The 21,005-nt window shown below is 39.8% G+C and overlaps 1 protein-coding gene across 3 annotated transcripts in view; it reads right to left on the bottom strand.

Moving 5' to 3' along the window:
• The window catches only part of sorcs3b (sortilin related VPS10 domain containing receptor 3b), a 67,488-nt gene that overhangs the window by 14,461 nt on the left and 32,022 nt on the right, over positions 1–21,005 (bottom strand). For all 3 annotated transcript variants that reach the window (XM_077581525.1, XM_077581526.1, XM_077581527.1), the window contains 13 exons: positions 20,039–20,103; positions 17,967–18,085; positions 13,300–13,389; positions 11,875–12,054; positions 10,483–10,629; positions 8,350–8,452; positions 6,598–6,674; positions 6,412–6,503; positions 4,143–4,250; positions 3,674–3,791; positions 3,189–3,322; positions 2,605–2,718; positions 2,205–2,376 (listed from right to left, as the gene is read on the bottom strand). In XM_077581525.1, coding sequence (XP_077437651.1) covers positions 2,205–2,376; positions 2,605–2,718; positions 3,189–3,322; positions 3,674–3,791; positions 4,143–4,250; positions 6,412–6,503; positions 6,598–6,674; positions 8,350–8,452; positions 10,483–10,629; positions 11,875–12,054; positions 13,300–13,389; positions 17,967–18,085; positions 20,039–20,103 — 1,519 coding nt within the window. The remainder of the gene's footprint in view (positions 1–2,204; positions 2,377–2,604; positions 2,719–3,188; positions 3,323–3,673; positions 3,792–4,142; positions 4,251–6,411; positions 6,504–6,597; positions 6,675–8,349; positions 8,453–10,482; positions 10,630–11,874; positions 12,055–13,299; positions 13,390–17,966; positions 18,086–20,038; positions 20,104–21,005) is intronic.

The raw sequence follows: 21,005 nt of genomic DNA on the forward strand, positions 1-21,005 counted from the left end.
AAATGTAAAAATATACAAAAATAAAAACATAAATAAATTCCACCGATTGATTGAAATGGAGCAGTTTGCGATTTAGATTTGATTAATACTTCAGCAATAAGTAATTTCTTCTGATTCTCTGGAGTTAACTAGTGAGTTGGTTTTTACTCCCAGAAATAATCATCAAACTTTGACGCCCTGCTCAGCCCACATTAGATGGCATAGTTGGAAACGCTTGGCAGTTGAGTGTCAATCATCTGTCAAGTATATCTGCCTCTATTTTGGGCTCATTTGGGTGATACCGAGTTGGAATTTGTCAAAGTAGGACCCTATTTGCCCAAATAGCTGCCTCAAACCAAAATGGCTGACTTCCAATTCAATTTCACACATTGGTTTTTAGATGCTTTTGTTTCTTGATAGGCATCACCCAATTTCACGGCTAATGTTTTCAAACGTTCAACAATGCAACAATACAAACATTTTCACCAGCATGAACGTAATTTCAAAAAGAGGACATTTTCAGGCCCCGTAATGGCCAATTATTTGTCAGAAGAATAAAACCATTCCAAGAGGGCCTTGGCACTGCTTGGTGCTCGAGCCCTAATAATATTCATTTTTAAAAAATACAAATAAAAAACATTCCTCATCCCAAGGCACTGTCCTAGTTATTCTGGAAAATTCACACACAGCTCCCCATCAACAACGTTTCTAGGGACAAGCTCTTCACTAGTTCTTAGGAAAACGCTCACACATACACACGTATCTTGGTAATATTTGCACACTGAACACAAACAAACGAAAAATAAATAAAAAATCGCCAGAACTGTGCTGCAAGGAAAACATCCCCAGAAAACAAGTTTATTAAATAAAAATCAAAACGTTGGATACAGTCACAAGGAAGACGCAAGAAGACGTCGGCTGCTGCCAGATGCTATTTTTCCACTAGAGGCCACGCAAACACTTGCTAACATCACGAACACCACAACATTCATCAGTATTAGCAGTAATATAAGCAATTGCTCCATTAGAGTTACATCACTCTGTTAATTAGAAGTTGGGGCCTCAGCATGCCTGAAAACTCACAAAAGTTTGCAAAGTGGTGAAAAAGTATGCATTTTTAGGGTTTTCTGATCACAACACCCCAAAATTCAACTCAACTTTGTACTTTACTTTAACCAAAGGTGGCAAATCCAGGTCCAGAAAGTAAAAACCCCTAGCTAGCTAGCTCGTTTACCTGCTAGGGAGCTAGCTAGCTAGCTAGCTAGCTTCAATGGCTAAAGCCAAACTGTAGCAGGGTTTTTAATTTCTGGACCTGGATTTGCCACCTCTAACTCTAACAACAACATCTGTTTAGTAGACGTGGTTCAAATGGCCAAACCCAAGATGGCAGACTTCTGGTATCTTTTCAAATATGGCTTCTTGAGACTTTTTTGTGGTTGGAGCCGCATGATCTAGCCGGAATTCCTCATTTAACACCAAATACAATACATTAGTGCAAAAAACATCTTATGGCTAATGTTTATTCATAAAAGACAACCCCCGCATGCCGTTACCATGTGTACAGGTGTTTTTATTCCACTTTAATTACACCTCATCAATCCTCGGTGACCTTCACCGATAACTACTACAAGTTGCCTTTCGTTCTCATTTACAACCAGGATGGTTTTATTTGCATCAAGGGACTGAACTTTTCCATCTTTTCATGTCTCCATGAAGACAAGCTTTATTCTGGAGTGCTCAAACGTGACACCATTAATCTTCTTCACGTTAATGTAATTGGACATGCATTTATGGTGATCAAATACCAGCAACCCGATGTCAACAAAAACACACACAAGCTCTAAATGGACCTGCAATCTTCGCGTGTATTTTTAGATGTCATTTTATACTAGTTATACAAGTTGTGTTGCTTTCAGGGTGGCTCCGACTTGACCTGATTAACTCAAACCACCTCATCTCGAGCTGCGCCGTGCATAAGGCTAATTAGCGATGCTAATCGGAGATACTAATTAGCTTGCGCACGGTAATTAGAACTTGTCAACACGCTTGACGGGCAGGGCGGACATGAGACAACACACTACATGCTGCTGTAGCTTTGTACACTTAAAGCTTAAGTATGTAACCTCTGGCACCACCTAGGGATGGAATTCTGAATTACAGCAGCGTGTTGGGTAAAAATGACTTCTTTTTTTTTAAACCCAACAAAATGACATTGTACGACTTACGTCTTGTAGATGCACCATGAATGTCACGTTGCTTCCCACGCGGGCGCTCAGCTCGCCGGCGCCGGTGGTCAAGCGGAGGCCTCGGGGCGGTCTGGGGCGACAACCCTGTCGTCGGGGTGAGTACACGTTCCTCCCACCCTCTCTGCAGTTATTGGACAAAACCTTACGATACCTGAAAGCATGACAATGACAAAGATGATCAATGTGTGCCGAACAAGTTGTTCTTTCTGTTTTTTTTTTGTTCCACACTAGTCGGCCATCTTTAATATATTAGTAGCACAGCCCCATGTTCAGGTTTAATTCTGTACTAATGGCACTGGTATAGGGAAAAAACAGATCAAGCCTAATCTCCATGTATTTTTGATTTATAAGGTGCAAGTGTATCAAATTGAACGCTTACCCGGTGCTGTTGAAGAAACTCTGTCCCGTGCTGCAACTTTTGGCCACGCCATTCGGATCGAACCAAAAAGCAGGGGAGCACTTCCCATCCTTGCGTCGTTCCCAGCCGTAGTCACTGCAGAAAAAAAAGAAAGAAAGAAAAAAAAAGGAACTTTTATAGAATTCTCCAGACTGGCAAGTCAAATAGTCCAAACTTCACAAGGAAGCTTTTATAATTGTTTCATAGCGGCATATTTTAACGCCATAAATAGCGACAAGATTGTCAGACAAGCCTGATCAAACAGAATTTCTGACAGACATTTAAAATTAATTGAGCAATTCATTATTAATTGAATTCTAATAAGCTATTTGACATGCAAATCGCAGCGGAGTGATGAAAAGTTCTTACTATAATTAGATTGAAAGAACACAGTCATATTTGCTACTCTTGGAAGCTGATATTGTATTAATGCATGCAAACGGATCCTTGTGTCTTTAATTAACGTCCACTTGATAAGCGAGTCTCTTTGCAAACATGTCAGGGAAGCAATTAGCGATAACTTTGGGGAAATTTGGAAGTGTTTAATGGGGAGAAGAAGTAGTCACCATTCAAAGTCGTAGGCGGTGCACTGGCACGGCTCGGATGAAGAGATCCGTGAATAGTCCTGGGACAACATGCAGCGGTTTCCGGGCCTGCGCTTCATGAAAATCTGCTTCTCACCCATCACGCACAGCTCACCCTTGGAAGAAAACACAAACACACAAAATGAGATGACTTCAATTGAATTTAGTAGCATTATGTACAAAAATCAAGGTATAATTTCGCACATTTTTGCATTACTTAGATAAACATTCAGAAGTCTGGTTACAAAAAATGGTAAATTTCCATGGGACGTTACTGCAAGATGGGGAATTTTTAAAATATTCCATTTGGCCTCTTACCACCTTGTGCGAGTGTGAAAGCTAAAAAGTGTGTTTTAATGAGTTTAAGGGCTCTAATTTGATGATCGGTGTAAATCCTGCACGGCGCGTGGAGGCAGGTTAGATCTGATGTTGGTAATCTGTAAGAAGAAAAGAAGTCTAGCTGTTACCTTGTTGTGCAGGGACCACGTCTGATAGTCTCCATCCATGCATCTCTGAGTGAACAGGCCCTTGTAGTCGATCTTCATCAGCTGCCACTCTGACCGATGGCTGAAATGTCCAAAGAAACTATGGAGAGATGATTTAAAATTAAAATTTCATTTGAGCATATTAGGAGTCCAAAAACCCAAAAGTATCTCAAGAGTTTGTGTGATGCCCCTTAACATTTTGAGTGCTCAAAAGTAAAAAAAATAAAAATGCATAAATGACTTGGTTGTCACACTTCCAAAAAATATCCAAATTTTGTACAAAATACCGTATATTGGGTAAAAAAAAAAAAATCACCCCAAGGGCTAGGTTGCGCTATATTTATAACCCAATCTTGTCATAGAGATACCTTCATGTCGTGACTATAAACATACACGTGAAGTTTGGGAATTTTGGGAGCACGTACCGGGAAATTTCGAAGGTTTTGCTTACGTGATAATATGATTGTCCGATTCCGACTCCATCAGGACCCCGTCCACGTAGAGAGGTGCCAGGGAGAAAGTGTGACGGTCCCACTTCTTGCCTTCGTCTAGACTGATCCTTCATGTGACACAACAGAGTGCGGCGTTTAGGAGCACAACATCAAACAACAAGAGAAATGAGGTGACGTGAAATATGATAAACGCTTTTTGTTTTGTATGAAAAGGAAAAATAATGAAGCACTTCAGATGCTCCTCAAGGTGAGAACGTTTCAGGACAGACAAAAACAAAAGGATAAATGTTCCTCCCACATATAAGTGACAAAACGTCCGCAAAGAGAGATATGACTCGGGTTGTAGCACGGGAAATAGATTTGGGCCGGCGTAGAAATCACTTCTTAAACAGCTTAATCACTTATGACAGGAGGGCTGGCGAGCGCGGGGACGCCGAAGTAGACGCTGTTACAAAGCCGCCGCAATGTGAGCGGCCGAGGAGGCCGTTCGCAGCCTCCAATTTCCAACTTGTGGTACGTGTCATTTGCATAAAAGCACTCATGGCGCCGCATCCCGGCGACGGGCAGCTGGCTGGAACTGACTCGACGCTGCTGGAAATCATCGTGACAGTTGAGGAGCAGCAAAAATGGAAAGCATTTATTCCATATTCTCGATATCCGGTTTCACGTCCGTGTGCTAGGACGCTATTTGTCCTCACTAGTAAGGTAATTAAGCACACAAATAGAATAAGTAGGCTGCACTAGTAGAACAACTGTTTTATGCACTAGTAATGATTTTCCCCCCCACTATTGTATGGTTGAACAGCTTTGCATACTAGACAAAGTGAAATTTTGTGGGAATGCTAAACGCTAAAATTTAAATGAAGTAAATGGAAAGATCAATTATTTGATCATTACAAATTATTAATTGTAGTTAAATGATAAATGAATAAAAAGAAACCTTGAACTGCAATCATTGAAAATGAATGGGGAAAAGTTTATATTTAACGTTAAATTGTGTGAATACTGTAAGTAATGTGGAATTAGTCAATATATGCTAAACAGCTAGTAGGACAACTACATGTTACTAGTCAGGCAAAATCGCACACTAGTTGATATCTGTGCGGTACTAGAACCATTAGTGACGTGCTAGATCAGTTTTGGGCAACTGGCTATTGAAATTTAGTTTTGATGAGTGTTTTTAGTTTCTATTTATTTTTTTTGTTTTTTAAATGCACTAATTTAGTTAAGTGTTTTATTAGTTTTAGTATTAGTTTTTTATATATTTTTAATGGAATATTTGTATTTGGTCACAATAACTATTATGTAATAAAGTGAACTACATTTCCCAAATGTTTGACCTTCCTTTTTTGTACCGTGCTACAGTAATGCTGAAATAAAATTTAAAATTAACCTCCAAAAGTTAATTTATAAAATTAATTGACAAAGATGAAAACAAAGAATATTTTAGTATTTTGGTTAGTTTTAGTTTGTTTATAAACGTAAAATTTTGCTTCAGTTAGTTATAAGAGGTCCTTTGATAAAATGCAACCTGACCTGTTAAGATGTTTTGGTTTGAAATGACGTGATTTCAGCAAATATTACCTCGTAATGCAACAAATGACTCATTTCATTTTTTTTCAAAGTATGAAATGTCTTGAAACACTGCTGTGCATAATACATTAGAACAGTGCATTTGGGAAAAAAAATTTTGTGGATGGAAAAGTACGGAAGCCTGGTATCGGTATCGGGCAAATACCAGCCTTATATTAAGGTATCGAGTACTCATATTTAGGAAAAAAAAAAATATTATACATTGATATTTAGGGAGGGAAAAATCTGACATGGAGTAAGTCCTCCTCGGCAGTAGTTGGCGCTATACTGCGGCAGTTTGACAATGAATCATCATCTGCATCAGAGAGGAATGTCTTTGTTCACAATTTTTGTTGCGTTAAATTTGATCAAAAGTACTCGAAAAAAAAAAAAGTGGTATCGAACATCCCCAATTATTTAATAAAAAAAAAATACTGTTATGATTGGAAGGTTTGCTGGAAAATGACTTGAAAATTATGCTTAGTAACATTTGCATAGACTATTTATGAAAATCTGAGAAAAATATTATTTGCATAAGCAGCAGTTATAGCTGCTAGTTATTAAGGACATTGAATATGAGGCTTTCCATACTACATCTACATACTGCACACCAATCATGTAAACTTTAAAAAGAAACAAAAAAAAGCTTCCTCCGTCCGCAATTCCATCCTACTATCGAATAATAGCCGTACGCACCACAAGTGTCGAATCGGCGTGGGCGCGTGCAGCACGGCCAGCAAAGCTCCTCCGTTGTCCAGGAACCAAATGTTGTGCTCTTCATCAAAGATCTTCACAAGAAGAAAGGAAAACAACAGTTGTGCTAACGACACACATGGATTCTCTCTCAACGCTGCGTGCACGTGCGTGCGTGCGCCGGCCCACCTGTCGCCAGCTATTTCCTGCATCAGACGTTATGAACATGCCAAGGTTGGCAGAGGACAATTGTGTTCCGATATTGCCTAGTTGAAAGCAGGGGAGAGCGTCATTTCACGCGGGGAAAGACAAAATGTACATCAACTGATAAAAGGCGGGATTCTTCAACAGAGGACACATTAATGCAACTTTATATTCAACTGAGATTTAAGCTTGAAGGCAAAAAGAGGCGCTGCTTTATCGTGTGAAAAAAAAAATCGAGCTTTCTAAAGCGGTGTACACACAAAATGGCAATTGGATTCCATTTTAGCATTTATCCTCCTTTGAGGCTGATTATCCGATTGGGTGGACCTGAGTGAGGACGAGTGCTATGCAAAATCCGGTGGTTCTTCCTTTTTTACAAGTCCCACCTCAAAAATGATTATTGGAAGCCACTGCAACATTAAATAAAACAAACAAAAAAAGTAATACAAATATTGCACACAAATGGAACATGGCATCATGAAATAACAATTAAAGTATTTAATATTATCATCATCGTCAACATTAGCATCATTCTTACTGTTTATTGGGATTTATGTTCGATCATTATTGTGTCCGATACTGTGGTTGTTGTTTGTTTGTTTTTTCAATAAAGTTGAGTTGCCTTCTGTTCTTATACACACTCAATAATCTTATTCCACTTGCCCGGGAGGTATATGTGCTGCTTCTGTTGTGTGCATCTTGGCCTCCAGTGGGCCGCGTGGTGCATGCATGCAGATAACACGCATGGATTTGCAATTTAAAAAAAAAGAAAAGAAAGACGGTAAGAAGAATGGTAGGGTAAAGCTGCAGTCATTTCCGCCATTTCCATTCCATGCGCCATTTGTGTGATTAGTTCAACGTTTATAAGGCAACATTGATGACATTTGTTAGCATTAAGCTAGTGGAGATGAAGCTACGTGTTTGTAAGACTAAGTTTGTGGAATTTTGTTTGACTCTTTTGAGGAAATATTTGACAGACATACAGCATCAGTGCAGATACCGACGATGCTGATCGGTTGCGGTTATAAATCATTCGACCCCTTCGATCTTTGACAGTTTGATGGAAATGGCGAAGAAGAGGTGGAATAAATCATTTTCAAATTGATTTTTAACAGGACAAAGCCCTTGTTTCGTTCAAATTTGACAGAAACATTTTTGGGGCTAAATAATTTCAAGGGAATGTTAAGTGTTTTTTTTGTTGAATTTTGTAATTCTTTTATTCTATTAATGTAATGGGAAGAGGATAATACAGTGGACCTGGTGCACACTTGCCAATTTTCCCCTTTTTTTTCTCACTATTTTTAAAAATACTTAAAAAAATATGTTGCTTGGAAAATGTTTATTTGTGGTTTACTAAAAAAAAAAAAAACGTTTTTTTTTTTTGGGCTGTCAGTTATATGCAGATTTTCGCTATTTTGGCCCCCACTATCCACTCAGTGTTTCCCACACCATGTTAATACTTGGGCGGGCCACCCAAGTAAACTGGCCACCGAGTATATTTCAAGAAAATTTAATAAAAATATAACATATAAAAAAATATGTTGCAACCACTTGTGGATCATGAGGTTAGACGAACGACATCCACCCCCCCCCACCACACCCACCCACCCAAGTAGATTTCAAATCTGTGGGAAACACTGATTCAAAACAGTAGACAGAGAGGTTATACAACAACAACAAAATGATATAGAATAGGTTCAAATCAAATGCATAAATGCTAAGAACAAAATACCTTACCTGTGGCAACAATGATTCCCGGTACTGACTTTTTGCTGGTGATGGGTCCGGACGTGTAAGGATTCTCAGACATCTCCAGGTGAAGATGCAGCGAACAAAAAGGCTGTCAACAAAAGGAATCAGATTAAGAATAGCATCACATCACATGCGGACGTAATTGCGTCTCATTTTCCCGCAATCAATCGGAAGCGACCTTGTCTTCAACATTACAGAAAAGTGCTCCCATTTTCAGGGAAAAAACAAACACACATTTTCACATGTTTGTTGTTTCCCAGAAAGAAAGAAAAAACAATGAGGAAATGGAGGGCATTTAATTTTTCTCTTCTTTTTTTTTTATTAGCGCAAACAAGCGTGTAATTAAAGACTCCCAGGATGCGAAGCTAAGAAATGGAAAATCATTTCCACTCCTTATGCAGCATATTGGAAAACATCAATAAGGCCACTGAGGTTATGGCAGGCGGTGCTAGGGAGCGTGAGGAGGGGTCAGAGGTCAGTATTGGGGTCATCGTTGCAAGAAAGGAAAATGTGAAATATAGCCCTGGGTGAGATACAGTACAGCGCATAGATGATGATGTGCACAATATATTCCACTGGGAATCCTGAAAGCAACCACGGCTGCGCTATATACTGTATATTTTGTATTTTTTGTGGAATGTAACTAACTGTCTGTCTTTAGATTTATAGCGATGTACTTTTTAGGGTTTTGTACAGAATTGAAGCTATTTTCAAAATAAAAATCCTCATATTTCCTGTTTCGGGGCATTTTGACCGATCTTTCATGAACCACAGAAGAACAGTGCAGCAAAGAACTGAAGGCTGACATTTCTCTGACATGGATTATACATTTACGAATGTTAAACTCTTTTTTATATATATATTTTTGGTCATTTTAAATGAAAAAAACTGAAAATACTCCACATTATCCGGATAAAAGGAACTGGATCAGTCGGCTGGGTTGTTTGAAATCGACAAGCACGGTAGCACACCTTTGCTCGTGCTACAGTACAGAAGTAAGCAATTTAGCATCATTAGCGGACAAATAATGGGACGCTGTTGTTAGCTCGTTAAACAAAATGCTAACGTTATGCGACTAATGGGCTGTGGCGCTAACTAAGCTAATGACGCTTAGCAAAAAAAGGTCAATTGGAAAAAGGGATCCGATTTTTTGTTCATGTACTGTGCACAAAAAAATGAAAAGAAGAAAAAAAAAATCGATGAATTTATACGATTTGTTGAGCTCTCCTGATGGGATATAATTTGATAAAGGAGGTTTACTGTTGATAAACTCCAACTCCTATTTAACATAGAATAGCTGGTGTCATGTTATAATATTATTGGTCTAAGTTTTTTTTTTTGCTCCGAGTCAAAAATAACCCAATTCTGGTTAAAAAAAAAATACTTGGGTTAATTTGACCAAATTTTATTATAAAAATGTATAAAACAATCCAAATTTGGGTCAAATTGACCAAAGTTAGCGGGTCGGTCCTTTTTTATTTATTTATTTATTTTTTTACCAAAACTGAGATTTCAAGGGTTTAAAAAACAATTGGTCAAAAATTGTGTCAAAAAGGGATCAAGTCTTTTTGCATTAATTACATAACCCAAAAATATGAATCAAATGAATATTCCGCAAAACAATCTGATTTAATGGGTTTGTACAAAAGAACAATATTTTTACCATATTTTATTTTACCATATCGCATAACCCCAAAAAAATCAATCAATCTGTGTGTGATTTAAAGTGAGAAAATAAGTTTCATATCTCACTTGCTGACTCACTGACAACACATCCACGTATAATAATTCATTGTAATCTAACATTCATTAGCCTGGCGCGACTACATTTGGTGAAATGAAGTCACGCAGGTTAATGGAAAGTCTGCCCCCCTGAAACGACACCTAATGACACGGCGTGACTTACAAGCATAATAAAACTATTTCACCGCCCGAGCCTTCCCGTTGGTCATTTAGGGAGGCTGGGAACGGCGAAACCGAAGCGCCCGCCGCGGCCGGCCTTTTGCAAATTTAGGCCGTAAATCAAAGAGCATCCAAAGCGCGACTGATGAGGTCGAAACGTGCCACGCATGATACGTGAGCGTCCTTTCCCGGGAACGAGAGAATCCGTCGGCTCACCGTCACGCAGTGGATGTTGTTCCCGGCCACATCGGCGGCGGGCGCCGGCAGCAGGGCCCAGGTTTGTCCTTTGTTGTAGGTGATGAACGTCTTGATGCGGTTGTCCACCAACTTGTTGGCCAGATACATGCCGTTTATTCCCTCCACCTGGACAGTCACACAACGGGGTTGCTTGTGTAAAAAATTGTCACACACTCGGCACCTTGCCTTAACTTTATCGAGTCGGGAAAAAAACTAACGGGGTTTTTTTTTGCAGCACAATTGTGCCAGAAGGAAATCAAAGACAAATGAGAAGCATGTAAGTACTGTTGACATTCTACTGTTTCAATTTAACTCTTTGACTGCCAAAAACGTTAAATAACGTTTAGTAAAATCCTATGGAGGAGTGCCAAAGACGTTAAAAGACGTTTGTTTCCAAACAGAGGTGAAACTAACCATTTTCTATCGTTGATTACTGAAAAACGGAATAAGGTAGAAACAAACTTTTTTTTCTGATGAAAGATGAGAGTCCAATCTTTCATTTGGTAGTATGTGTGTTTCCATAGTCCAAACACATAATTTTCTGTGGACCTTGAAAGATCAGTCAAAATGCTTAAATCGGCTGGCACCCACGGCATCCCTTTTCTGAAAATGTCTGGCAATCAAAGAGTTAATTATAACTGTTTTGATTTTAGTTATAACTGTTTAGATTTAGTCATAACTGCTTTAATTCCCTAAGTAGAGCTGGGTGAGTGTTTAAATGATGTTTGGGGGAGCTTCCTCTATTCCCACATTGATGAGCCATTTGTCTGAGGTGAAGCAAATGTGTTAACAGGATTCCTTTGTGAAATTGTGTCAGCTGCGGGGGTGCCAGGTTGTATGACTTACTGTATTTCCACATCAATCGGCCATCTGTCCATGTGTATTGAGTACTGTCTCTCTTGGGACTTAAGGGCAGCAAAGGAGGAAGAGCAAGGGGAGGGTTTTTTTGGGGGCCCGCTATGCTGAAAGTATAAGAACGACTACAAGTGGGAGGAGGGGACACACACACACAAGGGGAACCTAGGACGATTTTGTCGGTATCTTGTCTGTGTCCAGAAATTTCTGCAAAATAAATCCTTCGAAGGACCTGTTCACCGATCTCCAGTCTATATTCAGAAAATCAACATTACGAACACGCGGAAAACTTAAGGATCGTTTTTCCAACAGTACCAATATATCGATACCACAGTATCAATATGCCCATTCCCTAATTGCGACGTAATAGTTGTGGTATTAAAAAGTATTAAAAGTTGGATTAAGTCAGGCAAGTAAGAAAATCCCAAATGTCACGCCACGGTAATTAAGACTCTTAAAATGTCACTACTAAGTCACAATTCTGTATCCAGGATGAAGAAGAAAAAGTCAGACTACCTTGTAGATGTCGACCAGCAGGTTACCAGTGGGTCCCCTGGTGGTCCTGAGATTTTCCAGCGAGAGGGTGAAATAGACGCCGGTCGAGTCGGAGATGTACAGGCTGTACGTGTGGTTCTGGTTCCACTCCTGGACCGCAGCAAACACTTGCTTCTCATCTGTGCTGATGATATGCATGTCCTGCACGCGGAGGCCACAAGGCGATGGGAGACACATTGTAGCGTTAGCTGCATTAGCGCTGTAAAATTCCAAAGTGCGAATTGATATATTTGAACTCTCTCTGCTATCTTGTTTTAGATAAACAGACTTACAGTAGAGCAGGCTAAAAAAAAAAACGTGTCAATGTGGCGGCCATTTTAGCCATCGCATCAAATGTAATAGAAAGCACTGATGTTAGCTAAGCATCAACATTAGCATGCAACTTGAAAGAAGCATGTCGCATCTATCTATTCATCTATGCTGTTTTTTTTTACTCAGGTACTAGTCGTGTACACATCTCTGAGACACTTTTCTCTCTCTACAGTATACAGTTGTTTTTTGTAAAGTCCTTATATGTGGCAGATAATCGGAACAGAGGTTTTTTTTTTTTGGGTTTTTTTTTAAAAGGGGAGCGCTAACATTGTGGCTAATGTGACCAGATGCACGCCAAGGTAAGTTTGGAAAAAACTTTTCCAACAGTGATAGGTAAGCTTTTTTATTTTTAATTTTTTAAAAGATGTTTACAACAATTTTGAACTTTATTGGGTGTTTTTAGCTCCCCCAAAAAAACTATTTTAATGCAACGGACAATCAATTCCACTGTATGCTTTAAAAATAAAAAAATAAAAAATAATAATAATTGTTCAGCACTACAGATGTTCGACAACGTTTTTCAATGTCCAAGTTGATGGCACACGGAGAACAATTTTTGCTGTACTGTTTCCTCACCATGTCTAAATTGCCCCCAACACGGTCCTCACACAAGGGTGCCTTTTATGTTTTTTATTTACCATATTAAATGGTAGAAATTGAACTGGATATAAAACTGTAAGTCTGTTTACTCTTGGTCAAGGATATTTAAACTTTTCCACTGTTTTGGCATGTGATAGAAATCCATTTAGAAGACATTGAAAAAGCTGTTGCTGACAAAAACATCCCTTAAAAGCTTGAACATAGCACCTTGAATGTATGAGCCTTTTGAATATTGTCAGCTCAAATCATATTCTCATAATGTCACTTTATTTTATTTTTTAAATGCATGAATCTTTTTGTGAATACAGCACTAATGGAAAATAAACATTTTTGATTTTGTTATTTGACTTTGAAAAAAAAATATTCATAGTGTCTTTTAGTTAATTTGATATTTTTATTATGTGGACATTTAACACAATCCCCCATTAGAGCAATGTCCAGAATGCACATTACGTGTTGCTTATTGACACATACCTTTGGCAGACAATATTTGGGTAACTGCATCTGTTTGAATGATTCTCTCATGTAGGACACAAAGTAGCTGGCCCGTCCTGACTTGGTTACCTTGGTCATAAAAAGCAAAGAAGCGTACATTACTGAACCATCACACCACCAATCAAAATTCAAACATCCTGTTTTATTAAGCTTTTCGGCAAAAAAAAATAAAATAAAAATTCATACGGTTACAACACAAAATGTTTTATTGTTTGGCATTTTACAAATGAAAAAAAAAGAACCTTGGGTGGTGTGAAAGTTGATAAAAGAAAGATCAGGAAAGACTGTGTTCAAATGGTGATAACAAAAGATGTGATTTTCAAAGCACAAATATTGGAAATGTTACTTTTTAATGGCTTGCATCCAAACAGTTGACTGTCCACACATCAAGCGCAAAATCAAACAACCAAGTAAATCTTTCGTCGTCTGCCTGTTTCTGAAAATGAATTTGTGAGCAAGTCGTTGGGCACTTTTGACCCTTTGTTACTGTACGTAACATTAGCAGTACTCAATGGTGGAGATTCAACTTTTTTTTCCACCATTTTATTTTTTTGCCGTGGCAAAAATGGGGCCCAGAGTCACCCCTCCCCTACTGTATAAGAACTTGAGCATCTTCGTTCACATCAGCAGTTATCCGGGACAAATGCGACATGCTATCTTCCCTTTCGATAGCTTTAGAGTGCCTCGTTGTATTCCGTGTGTGCATGCATGACACGCAGAGAAAGTCAGAAGAGTAAAGACGCAGGAGTGATTTTTTGGACAGCCATCTTGTGGACCAGAGCTTCAGGCTAGCGTGGCTGATTTAGAGCGCCTCGTTGTCACAGCTTGGAAAAGCCCCATGTTAACCAGGTGGGATATTTTCCAGCCACTAAGGTCTTTTTAAGTGGATATATGTTCACGGTTCAAACATGGTGGTATTTGATTGACAATTGACAGTTGACTGGGTCCATTCAATGGACACGCCCACAACGGTGTGATTTTTAGACTCATATACTTACCGACTTTTTTTTTTTATCATTAAAATTTGGCAGGATTGTTAAAAACACCGTCATCTGTGATGTTTCATATTTAGAATGCATTCACTTTCACTTTACTTTAATGGTAACTGGTTTTAATTGCAAAAAAAAAAAAAAAGCGTAATATATCTCATTTAAGCTTTCTAAGCAGTCTTTTTCTTGTCTGTTGAACCTCGGAGTGTAGTACGGGCCCCCGGGAAGACTTACATTGTCAATATTTCCCCACAGGAAAGGCGAGAGTGCAAAGCGAGGACGTCTGTGTGGTTTCTTCCTCGAGGAACGTGACAAAACATCGTCGCCAAAGCGCAACGAGGGTTCAGAAAATGCGCCTTTGAGCCGGGAAGAGATTTGCAGGTTTGACAGTTAGAGTGGCGGAAGAGGAGCGAGAACTCGCTAGAACGGCTAAATAAGACGCAGACGCTTTCAACGTGTCAATAACAACTGGGGCAACTGCAGCATCGCTAAACTTTTGACGGCAATGTTATTCATGTCTTCACTGAGTAACCTGACATTACATGAACACAACTTTGTATTTATTTCTATGGAGGCTGTCTGATAGAAAACTGAAATGGGACGGGAGGCTTTTTCTTTTTCTCTCTCCTTGAGACATATGTGAGAGAATTTTCAGGCACCCGAGATGCTGTAAAACAAGGACGGCGAATGGAAGGCGTCTCCTGAAGGAGGTGTACTGTATTTATTTCACATTTTCTGACTGCCTCTCCAAAAGTCTCCGTTGCGGTGTCAAGAGCGCGCCAAAATGCAAGCACAACAGAAACGCTCGTCATTATCTCAATTAGTCCCGAGTTAAGAGGCGCTGGAAATGATGTTGACTTTATCTACAGCGCGTCTGGAGGACCTTAATGCACTGGCGCTTTCCCATCCACTTAGAGGCCTCGGCCAACGCAGGCCCGCTTGCTTATTTTCCAATCAAGTAGAAGGATGGTGTTCGTCCCCCTACACACTACATTAGAGCTCTAATGGAATAATCTATCGAAAATCAATGAGTTGCCTTTTCTAAGGCCACATTTTTGAGGATGTTGCACTCGACCGTTCCTTCTCTTCCCGCGGGAGCGTGGAGGTGTTGAAGACTGCTTATTTCGTTGTAGCCCCAATCGATAACCTCATTACTCTTTGTCAAGTTAAATCCAACTGCCCCTCCCCGGCAATGAAAGTCACGGGAAAGTCGTCGGCGTGTGCCCGGCGTCGCGTTCGCAATCTCATCTGAACTAAATGCAATTTTATTGAATGAGCGTTTCTCAAACTGGACGTCGTATATATTTATTTATTTTTTTTAAGTCTTGTGATGCAGACGTTCCAATCAAGTCTGCGAATGAAGTGAAACTGGGTCACTGGCTAGTACAGGCGTCGTTCCTGCAACATCATTTTAAATTAAAAGATTACATCTGTGGCGAGATACATAAATAAAAATGCAATACAGAACAATTATATTCAATTATTCAAAAGTAAACATCTTGTAATGGGGAAATACTGAATCTTGGATCCCAAAGTAGACTAAACAGAGCAATTTTATAGTTTATTTAACCAATGGGACACGATAATGTGAGAATCAAATGCAAAGTTAACCAACAAAAAAAAAAAAAAGTCAACAAACGGTCAACACAGGGAAAAAAAAGGACCTATATCCACAAAGTTTCCATGAGACGTGAATAAAAAGTGACAGTGACGGAGGGGGGTGGTCACTCGCTCAATACAACCCCCCCCCCCCCCCACTAGCTTTCCATTGCCATGGCGATGATGCAATGAGCAGTTTTCAATTTTAATTATTAAGTTACCCGAGTTCCCATAAATTGGTTGGATTTTCACTCGTGGAGGCAGCACTTCATCACTAAAGCTGGGTACAAACACAATTGGGACAAATTTGAGCAAAGGTCCAATCTTGGATGCCTCTGACAGATTATCATGAGCAAACAGCCTGTGGGCCCGGGTAAGGTGTATGAAGAATGTTTTTTTTGTTTTTTTTCCACCAATCTTCTCAGAAAATGTTAGGGACTGACAATCGCGAAAATAAATAATATTTACAATTTGTATGCGGTCAATGCCGAGTCCATCTGAGTCCAAACTACTACTTGTCTTTCTTCTTTGTATTTTTGGCAGATTGGATGCCCTCTGGCACCATGCTGCCTCTCGCAGGTCAGTCTTGGGTACTACAAGGGGAGAAAACAGGATTGTCGGTGGTGATATATTTGATATGTTTGGTTGGCCAGTAAGAACACACCTGCCAATATTTTTCTCATCGTAAGGAGTCGCAAATCAGTTGTGAAAAATATGTCCTTTAATTTAAAGACCCCGGTTTTTTTTTATAAGTGGGCCGGCAGCACAAAGCATTTACTTCTTTTAAAGTCCCAGCTAAATGAAAATAAATGTGTTATCATTTTTGACGCATCACAGAAGAGAATGTTGTTAACTCTTTGACTGCCAAAAACGTTAAATAACGTTTAGTAAAATCCTATGGAGGGGTGCCAAAGACGTTAAAAGACGTTTTTTTTCCAAAACAGAGGTGAAACTAACCATTTTCTATTGTTGATTACTGAAAAACGGAATTAGGTAGAAACAAACTTTTTTTTTCTGATGAAAGATGAGAGTCCAATCTTCATCTATCATTTGGTAGTATGTGTGTTTCCATAGTCCAAACACATCATTTTCTGTGGACCTTGAAAGATCAGTCAAAATGCTTAAATCGGCTGGCACCCACGGCATCCCTTTTCTGAAAACGTCTGGCAGTCAAAGAGTTAACAATCTTGCTAAATTTGAAGGATGAAAGAAAAAAGTATTAAAAAAGTTATGCTTCAAAACCATGAAATATCAAGCTGTTGTCCGCAGGTTGCGCTAGCCACTAGCAAGCTAACAATGTGAATGGGCAGCTTAAGTTCATCTATAATGGAGAAAGGGGCAACTCATACTAGATACCCAAGTGTGTCACAGGCGCCGTTTTAGCTAGCCCCGCCCCCTCACCTCCAAAAATAAGAAAAACCGAAATGATGAAAACCTGTGTAATGCTATATCTCCACAAATCAGTATTCCATTATCTTTAAACTTGCATATTTAGAAACAAATCTCAAAATTCACATTACAGGGTCATCTGTGGTAAAAAAAAATTGGGCTCTGTCCCTAAAATATGCAAAAAAATCTTACACTGCATTCTTATTTTGCTCGGTTCTTAAATTCAGCATAACTCGCGCGCCTGAATGCACCAAGGCTGCAAACGGCTCAGCGGTGGGTGGAAATCAATGAGAGCGGAGGTCATTTGGAAAATTTCATTCTAATAATGGCCCTGACGGCTGCTGTCTAATTGGAGTCAAACGTTAAGTGAATGGCATTAAGAACACTGCACGCTTTATTCACAGCTCTTTTCCACCTTCTCTCTCCGGTTTGAAACACTTTTTTTTTGTTCGGTGTGTGTTTGGAATCACGCTCTGCCTTGACGATGAATTGAAACATAATCAAAATGCACATGGGGAACAGGTGTGTATCAGGAAGCCATTATGAGGATTTTGATGGAAAAGCATGAATTGGATGTAGAGCGAGCATAAAAACAAGAATGGGGGGGGGGGGGCAAAGTTGACCTCGCAGTGCAATAAAAAGGACAAAGTAATTGATGGCCAAGCAGACCTGAGTGAAGACGTATTCATCCTGCACGACCAGCGAATTGGTGTCCACGTGTCCCGGGAAGAGGTACTGCCTGTTGGCCTCCGTGCACCGCTGGGCCCGACACTTCACGTACTGAGCACCTGGGAGGACCACGCCAAAGGAAATCAATCAGGAGTAAATTACAAACGTTTAGCCTGAAGTCTCGCTTGTATGCACTGGAGATGCCACATCAAATGTGCTTGTAGTTCATCAAATCTTTAAAACGTAATTGTACACTTAAAGGGGAATGTTGCAACACGGGGCAGCGTGGTGCGCTAGTGGTCAGCACGTTTGCCTCGCAGCTCGGAGGCTCTGGTTTGGAATCTTGGCTAGGAGCTCCTCCCACAATCCAAAATAATACGTTAGGTTCTGATGACTAAATCAGTGCCCTCATTTTACAAACCCCCAAAAATTCTTCAAAAAATGCTGATAAAATATTATTATATTATATTATATTATATTATATTTATGTTATGAGGGAAATGGTGAGAAAATCACGGATATAATGAAAAATGCCCCAAAATATTTAAAAAAATATATATATTTAAAATATTGGAGAAAAAAAATTCTGCAGGAGGCCGACATGCGAGTACCGGTGTGTGATCATCTAAAAATAGATGTACAATGGCCCACCACTATTCACGGGAGATTGGCACGGGCCGGCCCATGAACACCAAAACTGCGTACGAATGAATTTTTGTTGTGGTTTTTAACCCCTAAAATTCTTGAATACAGTATGCGGGTATGCTATGCATTTCCCACGAAAAAAAATCGAATATTTAAAAGTCTATACTGTATTTTAAAAAATGTATCCGCAAGTTCTGATCTCTACTGCCACGTGTGGCCGAAAAATGAAACTGCGCACACTCTTCTGCACATACATACCGGTAATGTGCACATGACGTCATATCCGTAGACAGAGGGCGGGAAATTAGAACCCAAATCCAGTCTGAAAACTGTTGGCCAGAGTCTCGCAGGAGTGCCCATTGTGGACAGCTAAGGTGCATGTTTGAGTCATAAATGGTCAAATAAAAAGACTATTGTAAAGATTTTTGTCAAATTTCTACATTGAGCAGCTTTAACTTCAATATAAATATTTTTTGTAAATTTTTTAATGTAAGTTTTTAGAAGTCCTGCCTAATTTTTCTTTTGATTCTGTAGTTTTTATCAGTTTTATTCTTGTAAAGTGTAGAGTTTTTTGAAAAGCGCTATACAAACAAAATTCATTATTATTATTATTATTATTTTATTCTTTTTTTTTTTTTTAATTTTACTTCAAGGAAAGTAATGTAGTGACCAATGTGGGCGGTGGGGCAGCCAGGGGCGGAGCTGTGTGGTGGTCAATGGTGGGCGTGGCTCGCCGGCCACCCCCACGTTTAGGCAATGATTATGATAAACACGATTCTGTAGTGCTGATAATTACTTCTAAAGGTAACATTTATAATTGTGAAGATTAAGAGATATCTTTTCCGTTCTTAGATTTAGATTTAGATTTAGATTTAGATTTGAATGATGAGCCATTGATTGACAGTATGCAAAATGGCCTCGGCCATCTGTGTCAATTTTTTAACTCTGATTAGCTGTTAGCTAGTAAATCCGTGCATGCGACAGAAGTAGAATTTTAAATGGCAAAGAAAAAGGCGTGTTGCTTATAACCAAATGTGAAAAAGTGAAGCACCGTGAGCACTTTCCGGCCAGGTTCAGCGGTGGATGTTAATTAAATGCTCAGTAGAGTAAACAATGCCGCGACGACCCACACAATAAACATTTGAGCCACATGTGGATTGTGACCCCCCCCAAATGAAGACAAAGCTTAGGATTGGATTGACTGCGCATTAGAGCCGCATGCGGCTTTGAAAGGGCGACACGCGAGGGACGCGTTAAGTAGAAAAAGCATCCATCAACGCTCCGAAACGCTCTTCCCCTTGCACTTTTTTGTCATCTGGACCTATTCTGCTTTACTGCACTTCAGGGAGAGCGAAGTGAAGGCGCAGCTCGCGACCTCGCTCTGAATAAAAAAGGCGAGGGGGGGTCTTTGGGCGTGCGTCACTCACGGCCTTTGGCGACCCGGGTCTCGATGTGGACCACGTCCGGCTCTCTGTCCAGCCCCATTACGGCCCTGGCGGGGAGGAAGAAAAGATGGAGAGTCTTGTAATTGCGCAATTTCAAAGGCGTAACAGCATGAGCGCCTATTACACCAGGATTCGCCAAAGCAGGAGACAAACAAGGGGAAAGGGGAATAAACAGCAGGAGGCAAAAGCACAGAATGTACGCGTTTTAAATGACTGCAACAAAAACACACGCTGTGCTTTAAGGTACGACTCCGACTTGTTACTATGAAGTCGCGCTCACGTGCATGGATCAAATTGTCAACCAAACAATATGCTTTTAATCTAGCAGCATGTGTGACAACATAGCAGACAAAAGGGAATACAAGAGGCCTGCATCAATAGTCACTGGCAGTTTGATTAACTCTTTTACTGCCAAACATCCTCGCGACACTGACAGCCGATTTCGAGCGTTTTAACTCATCTCTTAAGGCAAACAAAAAATTGTGTGCTGTGACTACGCAATCATGGTGGCTACCAAATGAAAGATCGCGTTCCATTCTTTCATTAGAAAAAAGGTATGTTTTTACCCTTTTCCGTTATTGAAAATAGGTCATTTGAGTGACAGTGAGCGAAAATTGATGGGATCAGGAGAAATAACCAAGCCACAAAGTAGCAAGGGAAATTTTTCAAAATTAAAATGCTTATTTTCAATATTATAGCCATAATGTCATATACTATGGACTATTTTTTTATTAAAAAGAAAAAACGATTTTTTGAGTTCAAGATTAAGTTTCCGGGAGGGACTCAGCGTCGAGCCGCTACTCCTCCACATTGAGAGGAAACAGTTGAGGTGGCTCGGGCATCTGGTTCGGATGCCTCCTGGACGCCTCCCTGGGGAGGTGTTCCGGGCATGTCCTACCGGTGGGAGGCCCCTGGGACGACCCAGGACACGCTGGAGAGACTACGTCTC

Source organism: Vanacampus margaritifer, chromosome 12 (assembly GCF_051991255.1).
Source record: "Vanacampus margaritifer isolate UIUO_Vmar chromosome 12, RoL_Vmar_1.0, whole genome shotgun sequence".
In the NCBI taxonomy this organism is placed as follows: domain Eukaryota; kingdom Metazoa; phylum Chordata; class Actinopteri; order Syngnathiformes; family Syngnathidae; genus Vanacampus; species Vanacampus margaritifer.